We start from the raw sequence: 12,203 nt of genomic DNA on the forward strand, positions 1-12,203 counted from the left end.
ATTTGTCCAACAAGCAGTAAAGGACTACCCACAGAATACAATTTAAACATATCTCAGAAATACTCCTTCCCTATGGCATCTGAGATGCTTTTTAATGTGCTAAGAACAAAGTAGGGTAAAAGTGTGAACCCACATCTTGCAAATCTGCCCCTGAAACAACTCACCTCTCCTGGGGCCTGCGACCAGCTGCCTTTCTGTTTTTCCGGCCCAGTCCCTGTTGCAAGGCCAGTGTCTGAGATCCTCACCGTGGTTGGGGTGGAGCTGGCGGTAGTGACCACAGCTGCTGAAGCCACCATACACTGGCCAACTTGTTCCAGTGTTTTTCCTGCCTCTTTATTTTCGGCTCCACCCACCTCTGGGGCCAAAGGTGTCTGACCTGTGGCTGTAGAATACGGAGTGAAAGGTAGAGGTGTGTCCCCACCCACAGGCTCATCCTGCACCACCAGAGTCCTGCCGTTTTCTTTGGTGTAAGTGGCAAAGCGAATGTTGCGGTTAATCTGGGGGACAAATGTAGTCGGTGGCTGCTTGGTTCTCTGATCCAGCCCTGGCTCTCCACTGGCATTCCCACCTTTCCAGGGCCCTCGGCTTGCCTCGCCTCCATCGCTCCCATTACTGTCTACTTCACCCCTGTCTCCTTTCAATTTCTTTGATGCAGGGTCACACCCAGAGTCCGAAGCACTTTTCCTCCTCCGGCCATCTTTCCCCTCTATGCTCTCTCTCTTCTTCTTTCCTTTGGAAGATTTTACTGCTTTTAACGTACCCCCCTACAAAACAAAATTCAAAAAAGATTTATTACAAGGGACTTTCCATCCAGTGAAAACCATAAACCATTAGCTCTTTCCCATCTCTAGAAGCAGACAATCAAAGCTGGGACAGATTGCCAAATTCCAATGCCAGCTCTAAGATATACCCTTTTTAAAAAGCTCCAATCTTCCGTGATTCAATTTACACACACATTTTCAAGATAATAGTTACTAGAGGTTAACTCACTTTGCAAAACTTCCCTTAAATGAAATGTACTCCTTTCTTATATGGACTTTTTTCAGGACTTTAAAAATTTATGGAATATCTTTTATAAAATGGACTGATAAAGCTAGTCTGGGAACTTATTTGCCTCTTAGTGAAAAAAAAATCTGCTTTATTTTATATTTATCTCCTTGTTTGATAGAAACTGGCAAGTATTGAAATATAAAATCTCCTCTATCCAGAAGTCACTAAAAACTGGTGACAACTTAACAACAGGAAAAGGAACATTTATGAGTCTGTGATCAGAAGAAAAGTGAGCCCAACAGAGAAGGTTTGAGTTGCTGTTATGGACACTATAAAGAACACAAATAATTTCTAGGTCTTATTTCAAAGCATTAGATACAAACAGGGGGGAAAACTAAAAAGGCAGGCTACCATAACCAAAAACTCAAATCTCTTAGCTCTTTTAGTAATTTCATCCCATCTCAGGAAATCTTAAAATTTAGCCTTATTTGAAAGATGAAGTGAAGAAGTGAAGTCGCTCCGGCGTGTCCGACTCTGTGACCCCATGGACTGTAGCCTATCAGGCTCCTCCGTCCATGGGATTTTACAGGCAAGAGTGCCAGAGTGGATTGCCATTTCCTTCTCTAGGGGATCTTCCTGACCCAGGAATCGAACCCGGGCCTCCCACATTGCAGGCAGACGCTTTACCGTCTGAGCCACCAGGGAAGATTTGAAAGGTCAGTAAACTTAAAAGACACAGAATTAAAAGGGGACAGTTCCTATCTCTGAGTGAAAACTCTTTCCCTGAGAAGGACAAGAGGACAGGGGCTTGGGACACAGTTAACACTCTCTTAGGCAACTTATACCTGGAACATTCTTAGATTGATATCCTATTATTTCCTTTTAGCTGCATTTAGCTAACTTTCAGATAGTTTCATTTAGATAATGTGCTGGGGTGGCAATAAGCTAGTGACATAGTTATTTGGCTGTTATTATTTACCAGCTTGATTAATCGACTTTTGATTAATCTTGATTAATCTACCCTTGAATACATATAGATTCTTTGTAAAGATCTGTATCTTTGCTGTAATCAATCACTATTATAGCTCTTATAACTGAATTTTTTTCAAAATTTTCATTTCTTCTTGCCAGTTTTCTCTTCATTTTTTTCTGCCTTCCTTTTTTCCCCCTTAATTTCCTTCTGAAAACCTTAACCAAAGCTCAAGATTTACTTGTTTCTCCCATACTTTTGGTAATATTAATCTAACTTCCTAAATCTTTCATTTAAGAACTGTTTCTGTTTGTTAAGAATTATTTTCATTTGATCAATTAAAAATCTTTTTACCCCTTCTTCAACCTCTATCATCACTCAGTTTTCAGTGCTGTGAAGTATTTAAGTACAATCACTGAAATCTCTCCTTTCTTGCTCACTCTTTCCAAGGAAATGAGGTGACCATGGATCTCTAAGAAGCGTTACTGTAAAACTTGGCAGATCTGTCAATAATTGTATTTTGCTAGCTAAGAAGACAGTCACACGATGGCAAAGCTGAAAAGAGAAGAATCAATGTCTGTTGCTGAAAACCAAAGATCTCACCTGTAACTCCTTCAGCCAACTTACAGAGCCTGGCTCACAGCAATTTCCCTGAGCAACAACGTATATGTATGTCCTACTTATGGTGAGCTACTCACATGTGAGTAGATTAGGACACTGAGACCAGTACTCTCTAGCTATATATGGCACAATCTAAATGTACCTAGCATATAATAGGTGCTTAAAGAACAAATGAAATGAGGAAGGAACTAAAAAAGGGACCCAATACAGCATCAAAGTAACAAGTGTTTTTCAGCCATGTAAACACAGTCAAGAGACTTATCCTATTTGTAATAATATAATATGTAGTAAAGAACTATTAAATTTTACCCTGATTCTTCTTTTCCTACCCTAATCTTGTTTTATCAAGCCAAAATGACTGGATAAAGAAGAGGAAGAATTGTATACCCAGCAGGAGCAGCCCAGAGAGCAATACAAACACAGGTGCTAAGAAAACTATGAAGAATATATGGACAGACGGCTGTCCAAGTCAATGTCCTACTGAAGGAAATTCATACAGGATTCCTTAATTGGTTCAGGCACTGATTTATAATGTGTCTTTTGATGGGTCATGATAATTCTGAATGAACCAAGAGTTGGTCTGATTCACAGAAACTATGGAGTAATCCACTGTGTGCTGAGCACTGAACTAGGCACTAGTTTAGTTTGAACTCTTCTTGGGATACGAAATTTCAGATTTCCTTGGAGCTCACTACCACCTGATGGAAAGAAAAAGAGGATGTAGTTTCTTCTCCATTTCTTATTACTGGGTAGGTCATGAATATTACTACTACTTATTATAGCTTTGTCTATTGTACCTTTTAAATATACCTGTCCTAAAAAAATATAAGAAAAAAGTAGGCCATTTTAAAAGGGATTGCTCAGACTAGGTCTCTTTCTCGAGATTACCCTCCCTCAACTAGACAAGACTGTGGTGAGAGCAAGAAATGTACAGTGGTCAGAGCTTGAAACCCAAAGCTATTAACATGGATAACACACACATAATGAAGTCTGTGTAACAAGATAATGCAAGCTCATGAGTCTGCCCAGAGACTCACTCCATTACTGTACCTCGCTCTGAGGCGCCGAATTATCCACGAGCATCACATGGATCAGTCTGGGATCTACGGACTTGATCTCACCACTCTATAGAAGGAGGGGGATAGAAATTAGAAAAAAGAAGGAGAAAGATTTAATGCCTGCCCACTAAAGACATAATTATGTAATTTTTCTTATGTAATCTATGCAATTATCTCTATTTGTTTCTACTTCCCTGCTAGAATGAAAGCTCCATGAATAGGGATCTCTATTATTTAATTCACTGCTGGAATAACAACATTTCAAACAAGGTCTAAAATATGGTAAGCACTCAAATATTTGTTAAATGAATGAATGAAAAAATTGAGTTCAATGCCCAAGTGTCTCTTTTAGGGTTACTAATTTCAAATTCTGCATCTCTAAAACCTTCCTATTCTGTAATTAAAAAAAAAAAATGAACTTCCCTGGTGGCTCAGTGGTGAAGAATCCACCTGCCAATGCAGGAGACACGGGTTTTATCCCTGGTTCAGGAAGATCCTATATGCTGTGGTAACGAAGTCTGTGAGCTACAACTGCTGAGCCTGTGCTCTAGAGCCCAGGAGCCACAACTACTGAGCCCATGTGCTTAAATTATTGAAGCCCTGCCAGTGTCAGAGCCAGAGCTCTGCAACAAGAGAAGACACCACAAAGAGAAGCCTGCATACTGCAATTAGATAGTAGCCCAAAGACCCTGCAGCAACGAAGACCCAGAATAGCCAAACTAAATATAAATAAATAATAAAATTTAAAAGAAAAAAGAAACCTTCAGAAAAAAAAGCTAAAGGTTTCGGCAGGGGCCAATTTGACAGATACTGTCAGATTTAATGTGTACATCCTTTGACCTGGCAATTACACATTTGGGAATTTATTTCAATAAATAAATAATGTGAAAAATGTATAATGATATAAGCTCAAGGATAGTCACTGAGGCATTATTTGTATTAGTAAAATACTGGAAATGATTTTTAAATGTCCATCAATTTTAAATTAAATTAGCTATACTACATCAATTCAGTGGATAGTATGCATCTGATTTTAAAGGATGAAGTAGATTTCTATATATATTTATAGAGAATGATGCTAATAAGTTAAAAACATAAATCAGAGAACTATGTGTATCATATGATCCCATTTGTTAGTACAGTATGATTTATGCAGTTCTTACCTAAATAGACAGTATAAAAATATCATATACACACATAGAGAGAAGGTATTTGGAAGCATATGGAATATATACTAAACTGTTAATGGTGGTTACCACTGTCAGTAGTAATATTTGCCTATGAGAAGGGATGGCTTTCACTAACTATTTTATATATATGTGTATCACTTGAAATTTATAAATGAAGATTGAATAATTTAATAAATTAAATAAATAAATGACTAAAATCATTATGCTCATATTACATGTGACTGCAGAGGGCAAGTCTGAAACCAATTCAAAGGTGTTATAAATACATATGTGTTTGCCTCAAAATACTCTTGTTTTTGATAGATAATTCTCCAGGTAGTTATAGTTGCTATGTTTTTTCTAATTATTTCCTTAGAAAACAATTCATTTTATCAGCATGTAGGGGAGAGTGGCATAAGTATTATAGAAGCAAATGCTAATTGATTAGATTTTTAAATAATAAACATTATGAATATGATAAAATAAGATAATAGCACTTCACATCTGTATACTGTTCTATAGATTTCAAAGCACTTTTGAATACATCATCTCAGTTCCCAAAACACATACTGTGAGGCCAAGGGTGGTTACCTAATTACCTCTAATTTACAGATGAGAACACTGAGGTTGAAAAAGTAGAACAACCTTTCTCAAGGTGATAGAATCAAAAGTGATAAAGCCAGAGACGGAACCCAGCTCTTTTCACATGTAACGAAGTGCTCCCTTTCTCCATACCACCCTTGATAAGGGGATGGATGGACCTCAGACAAAATAACACAGAGCCTCACCTCAGTTACAGACACCTCCATAAGACGGGTGATGGAGTCTTGATGGCTTACAACACCACAGAGCCAACTTTCTTCTCCCTCTGGCTGGTATACTTTGACCCTGTGACCTTGAACACTGTAGGGACCTAAAGAAGAGATCAGTCAGTACTGATTATTTTTGGCTAAGCTGTATTTCATGACTGTTCCTTAAAAAACAGAAACAGAAGGAAGACTTACTGGCACTTTTAATCCTCTTGTATGGAGTTGAATAAATGAGCAATTTCAGATTTACTATACACAGCAATTTAAAAATAAAACATAAGCTTTTCCCAGTGACTTTGGTAAATTAAATTTGGAGATTTCTTAAAATATCCTAGATTCTGACACCTTATCTCAATATTTCAATTCTAGAAGTAATACAGGAAAGAGAAAGGCAACTTACAAGTCAAAAACTATAGATAATATGAAAATCCACTCAGATCTATCTGACATACACATAAAAAAAGTAGGCCAATAAGTTGAATGTACTATTTTGTTATGTTAGCATAGGAATGATACATAACCATTTGCCCTTTGCTATCTTACTTTCAATACAGTAGGTGGCGAATTCAATACATGAGGTTTGCAGCCTCTGCTCTAATAACAATCTGAACAAATATAGCACCTGTCTTCCTAAGAACATAGAGTTTCAAAGATATTACTTTATCAGCAGGTAATGTTACCTTATAATTTCAGCTGGCCCTCCAAGAACAAGAGTTTCTCTCTCCTACATATCTTATACATTTGAGACCATATAGTTAAATCACTGCTTATTTTAATTATCTTTCAGAGCTATAATTAAGCTTAATTTTTCTATATACTTCATATATATCTCTACATCTTATCCTGTCCCTTGATTTCCTTCTCACTGCTATCTATTTTTCCTCACTTTCTTTCCTCTCTCATACCTTTCCTTGATTATTAAACATCATTTCACACTGATACTTCCCTTCTCCAAAGAGGCCAGTTTTCCTACTTTTACCTATTTAGATTTAGTTTGACAAAAGAGAACTAAGAGCCCTATTTCACTGAAAATCATTATTATCATGAGGTCAGGAAGGACAAAGAGCAAATGTACAACATGAAGGGAAGGATAAATGAAGCCAGAGTCTCCCCTTTGTGTAGAATCTTGGGCAAAATCTGTATGTAAAATGAAAAAGTTAATAAATCTCTTTTGTTTTCATTCTTAAAAGTTAACATGCTCTTAATGTGAATGAGTCTGTGGACACCTTCCTTTATGAACACACCTTACACTCTTAAGTTGTTATAACAGTCTTTGGTCCGCTGAACCTTACAAGACAGTATGCTCAACAAACGCAGAGATTCTCTAGCTTGTGGTTATATCCCCAGTACCTTAACACTGTGTTGACTGCAAGGTTAGTCCTTAATAAATATTTAAGAAATAAAGACATTTTTAAAAAGACAAAACTGCATATTATGAAAGATAATACAAAAAGGAAACTGGTTTGAGGGAGATCCTATTTTTCCAATCCATTCTAGAGATCCAGCTAACTGGAGTTACTTGTGACACTACCCACAAAAAGAAGATAAGCACAGATGTTTAAGAGTTGCATGGTGTTTTCCCCATTCTATCACTTTCAACATTGGCCATACACCCGATTCAGAATTTAAGGACAGAAGACAATCTATTCTTACCTCGGCTGAATATCTCTTGTAGCTTTTGGTCACTGATCAAAGCATTAACTGTGTCTCTCAGAGCAGCATGTTCCAAAAGAATCTGGTTTTGACTATCTGTTCCCATCTAGTAAAGATAAAAAAAGAAAAAACTGAATACTGAGATAAATAGCAATAATATCTAACCAGAAAAATTATACTCCTGAGGAGCTCTACATCAGCATATATCAAAATGTTCCAAAGAACCCTAGTCTGACTATAAGATGCTCTACAAAAGTTAAAGATGCTACGATCATTTAGGTTTAGGAAATATTATACCCCCCGTGAACAAGGTGGGAAGAGGGCAGGACATCAAATGCTTCCCCAACCCATCCAGTCAAAAATCTGTGTATGTTTGACTCACCCAAAACTTAACTCCTAATAGCTTACTGTTGATTGGAAGCCTTACTGATACATAAATAGTTGACTGACATATATTGTGTATATCATACATATTTTTCTGTATTCTTATAATTAAGTAAGCAAGAGAAAAGAAATATTAAAATCTTGAGGAAGAGAAAATACATTTATAGTACTATGCTGTATTTATTGTTTTATATAAGTGCTTGTATGAATAGGCACTCAGTGCATTGTGGATAAGTATCAAAATAACAATATAAAACCATTGTTTTATATTGTTTTACCCTATGTTCATGATGTCTGTTTACAAGATGAATCATCTGTCAATGCACTACATCAAGACTGCCTTATTCAGGGCTTCCCTGGTAGCTCAGTGGTAAAGAATCTATCTGCCAATGCAGGAGACATGGGTTCGGCCCTTGATCTGGAAATATCCCACATGTCACCACAACAATTAAGCCTGTGCTCTAGAGCCTGTGGTCTGCAACTACTGAAGCCTGGGCGCCCTGGAGCCTGTGCTCTGCAACAAGAGAAGCCACCACAATGAGAAGCCCGTACACAGCAACTAGAGAGTAAACCCCACTTGCTGCAATTAAAGAAAAGCCTGTACAGCAGCGAAGACCCAGCATAGGTGGAAAAAAAAAAGACTGCCTTATATAAAACAAAGCACTACAGATGTTAAAAGTATTACTAACACTAGACATCTAAATGAAAAGACAGTGAAAAAACTTTGTATTAAATTTACAGGTACTATATTTATTGACAAAAATCCATACACTAAGTGGACCAATGTAGTTAAAACCTGTGTTGTTCAAGGGACAACAGCATACTGTATCTTTCTACACACAATAGTACGTCTAAAGGCTCTGAGAAGACATGCAGAAAAAAACATGTTTAGGTAAATGTTCTTCATACTTATTTGACCATAAAACATTTTATTCCCTGTAAATCTTGTTATTTTGATACTTATCCACAATGCACTGAGTGCCTATTCATACAAGCACTAGGATTACAAAGATGAATAAAACAAGACTGATGAGAGGGAGTGAGGCCCAATGAGTCAGGAAGACATTTCAACAACAAAGAAATCATCATTAATATTTCACAAAACACAGTTTAGTAAACATTGCTCTTGGCTGCCTCCATAAGACAGCAAAACTCTTGGAAGTCTCTAAATTTTAATGTTCAGACAATAACTGTTATGAGAAATAAATATTATCATCCATAAATTCTGAAACTCTAACTCAGATACTAGCTTGTTTAAACTACTAACCTATCCCTTTTTTGTAACTAAAAATATACCTAAGCTCTTCAATATTTAATGTTGGTTGGAACCAGCCCAAATTCCCAGCGTCCCTGGCACTGGCAAAGGTATAGGCCCTTCTCAGACAAGTTACAGAAACAACCATCTCTGGGAAGTCAGTACTTCTGAGGAACTGTGGTCTTAAGTGTGAAGTGGTTTCAGGGTGAGGTGGGGGTGTGTAGGGGAGAAAAGAACCCTTAGTCACCAAATGTACTTTTCAAGGGAGCAAAGAAACTTTAAAAGCCACATGGATTTAAGAAAAAAAAAGGCACATGGAATTACTGGGAGAAAGTACTTGCTTCAACATTAAAAGAGAAGAGGAAACACTCTATTTATAATCAACAGAGAAATTAGCAGGGAGAGAAATAAATTCAGGACTAGACCAACTGATAAGTACCTGGAACAAATGCAACCCATTAGCATCTGACAGGAAACGAAGCTCCCGATCCAGAAGGTATTCAACTGGAACCACAGAACCCAAACCGAGTTTATCTACCAGGGGAGTGAAAGTCTGAAATACAATGACAAGAAATAGATTAGTACTTGGTACAGAAAATAAATAACAATTAAACTGAATATCTAACTGCAGAGAAAATATCCATTGTTAACATATATCTTTCACCTCAGTAAATACAGATAAGCTAAAGCATAAGTTCTGAGAGTCATTCCTAACCCACCATCTGCCCTCAAATAATCATATGAAGCAAACTAGAGCATAAAGTCAGCTCAATAGCCTTATTAACAGCTAAAAAGGATAAGAAGAATAAGAAATTCCTCATTCTCTTTTGCAATCTAACTAATCTTGTCAGGCTTCAAGAGGGTTACATTACAGTAAGCTCTCGGAATAAAGAGTTACACCATTATCATCTCTAGAACTCTTGAAACCTTTGTGAGATTTCTAAAATGATCAGTGATATAAAAATGCATGGGTAAATTCATATTTAGTGTTTCATAAATAATCTGCCTACAAAAGTCACCCAGGGACCAAGATCAATTTGAGCTGCTTCTAAAAGTTCAACTGGAAAGTGGCCTTAAAAACAAATGAAAAGAGCTCAGTAAGTGATGATATGTATAATCAATGGGTTAAAAATGTTTGTTTTGAGCATTATTTAATTTGGTTAGTCATAGGAGAACTAGATTTTTGCCTTGTGAGAGTCTGAGCTAAGAAGTAGTACACAAAGTATCTATGCTTCTAACTTATCCCACTAATAAATGGGTGATTTAAAATGCTAAAAACAAAAAACTCGTCACAAATAGTCTGATTTAAAAATGGGCATATCACCTGAATAGATATTTTTCCAAAAACAGACAAATGGGCAACAGGTACATGAAAAGGGGTTCAACCTCACTAAATTCAGGGAAATGCAGATCAAAACCACAATGAGTAATCACCTCACACCTAAAAATGAAAGACAAAGAGGAGGGGACCCTTGCACCATCAGTGGGGATGTGAAAAGACAAACACACCAAGTACTGGAGAGGACGTAGAGAGGGGGACCCTCGCGCCATCGGTGGAATGTAAACTGGCGCAGCCACTACAGAGAACAGTACAGAGGTTCCTCAAAAAAATTAAAAACAGAAACTACCATGTGATTCAACATCCTACTTCTGAGTATTTATCCAAAAGAAATGAAATCACTATCTTGAAGAGATATCTGCACCCTCATGTTCACTGCAGCAATATTTACAATAGCCAAGACAAGGAAATGACCTAAGTGTCCAGTAATGAATAAATGGATAAAGAAAATGTGGTGCACACACACACACATAAATATTATACACAGAGAAATATTATTCAGCCATAAAGAAGGAGGAAATTCTGCCACTAACAACAACACAGCTGAATCTCCAGGGCACTATGCTAAGTCAAATAAGTCAGAAAGAGAAAGACAGATATGGTATGATTTCAATTACATGTGGAATATAAAACAACTGAACTCATAGACACAGAATATACTGGTGGCTGCCAGGGGTAGGGGGAGTGTGGGAAATGGGTAAAAGTGGTCAAAGGGTATAAGCTACAGTAATAAGGAGAGTAGATTCTGAGGATCTAATGTACAGCATGATGACTATAGTTAAAATGCTGTATTGTATACTTGAAAGTTGCTAAGAGAGCAAATCTTAAAAGTTCTTACCATGTATGTGTTGTGAGAAGCAAATTAGATAATATGTAGGAAGGTACGCTATAAAACAATGAGATTATTATACTTTATTGAGATTTTTAGAATGTTCTTGTTCTGCAAAGCTAAAAAAGAAAAGTTCTTACCACACACACACAAACTATGTGAGACATAGACTTTTAACCTTACTGTAATCATTATTTCACTATAAATATAAAATCTTCACATGTACACAGACTTATACAATGTTATATGTCAATTCTATCTCACTAAAGCTGGAAAAAAAAGTTTCTATGGGAAAAACAGACTTTAAGAATTACATTGTTTCATAATATTATTATGAGAAAAGAGGTGAAAAATTATTTAGAAACAAAGTATCAAATATTACTTAATATAAAACATTTCAGAAGGCACAGGAGAAGAGATCTCTCCCAATTTTTGCTTTAGTAACTTCAGAATAAAAGCCTGGTAAGGACAAAGCATTAGAGTCTGGGGAATTCTAGAGTTCAGCTATTGCATAAATACCATGTTGAATAGGAATAAAGCCCAAATATGCTTCTAGCCAATAAAAGTCACTCACCAGGGCTGGCCACTGTGCAATTGAGACTTGAGTGCCCTGGATAAGGACTGGGTCCTTCCGAGGTGCCCATACTAGAGACCCTTCCAGCAAAAGTACAATAACTTCTTCAGCGTGAACTTTAACCCAGGAGTGCTGCTTCCAGTTACAGCCATCAAATTCTACAAAGATCTGGAAAAAGAGACAAGAAGTCATCTTAAGGTTACATTGGAAAAATCCCACACTATAATATAAAAACAAACACAAACTTCCTGTTTTGAAAACTTTTAACTTGTTTTTAACTTCTTTTAATGGATTTCAATAAAAACCAATCTTACTTCAGAGCCAGGAAGTTGGTCTCATCCTCACTCTGAGAAGAGGCTACAGAGTTAAGGGGGCATTAGTTATTTACAGTTATTAATTTCTAGCCATGATCCTACTGAGATTTATAACTCTTAGTTTCCAATTTACATCTAAGTACACTAACTGGGGGCTTACTATGTATAAGGCCCTATGCTAGGTTCAGGAATACGGAAAGGAATCTAGAACACCGGTCTCAAGGAGCTCATAGTCTAA

The 12,203-nt window shown here is 36.8% G+C and overlaps 1 protein-coding gene across 1 annotated transcript in view; it reads right to left on the minus strand.

The window, feature by feature from the left end:
• KDM3B (lysine demethylase 3B) overlaps positions 1–12,203 on the minus strand; it is a 57,754-nt gene that overhangs the window by 34,434 nt on the left and 11,117 nt on the right. Inside the window, exons 2-7 of the mRNA XM_040240000.1 lie at positions 11,652–11,819; positions 9,349–9,462; positions 7,271–7,376; positions 5,597–5,721; positions 3,632–3,706; positions 165–764 (exon numbers count right to left, since the gene is read on the minus strand). Coding sequence (XP_040095934.1) covers positions 165–764; positions 3,632–3,706; positions 5,597–5,721; positions 7,271–7,376; positions 9,349–9,462; positions 11,652–11,819 — 1,188 coding nt within the window. The remainder of the gene's footprint in view (positions 1–164; positions 765–3,631; positions 3,707–5,596; positions 5,722–7,270; positions 7,377–9,348; positions 9,463–11,651; positions 11,820–12,203) is intronic.

This window comes from Oryx dammah, unplaced genomic scaffold (assembly GCF_014754425.2).
Source record: "Oryx dammah isolate SB20612 unplaced genomic scaffold, SCBI_Odam_1.1 HiC_scaffold_5, whole genome shotgun sequence".
Taxonomy (NCBI): Eukaryota; Metazoa; Chordata; class Mammalia; order Artiodactyla; family Bovidae; genus Oryx; species Oryx dammah.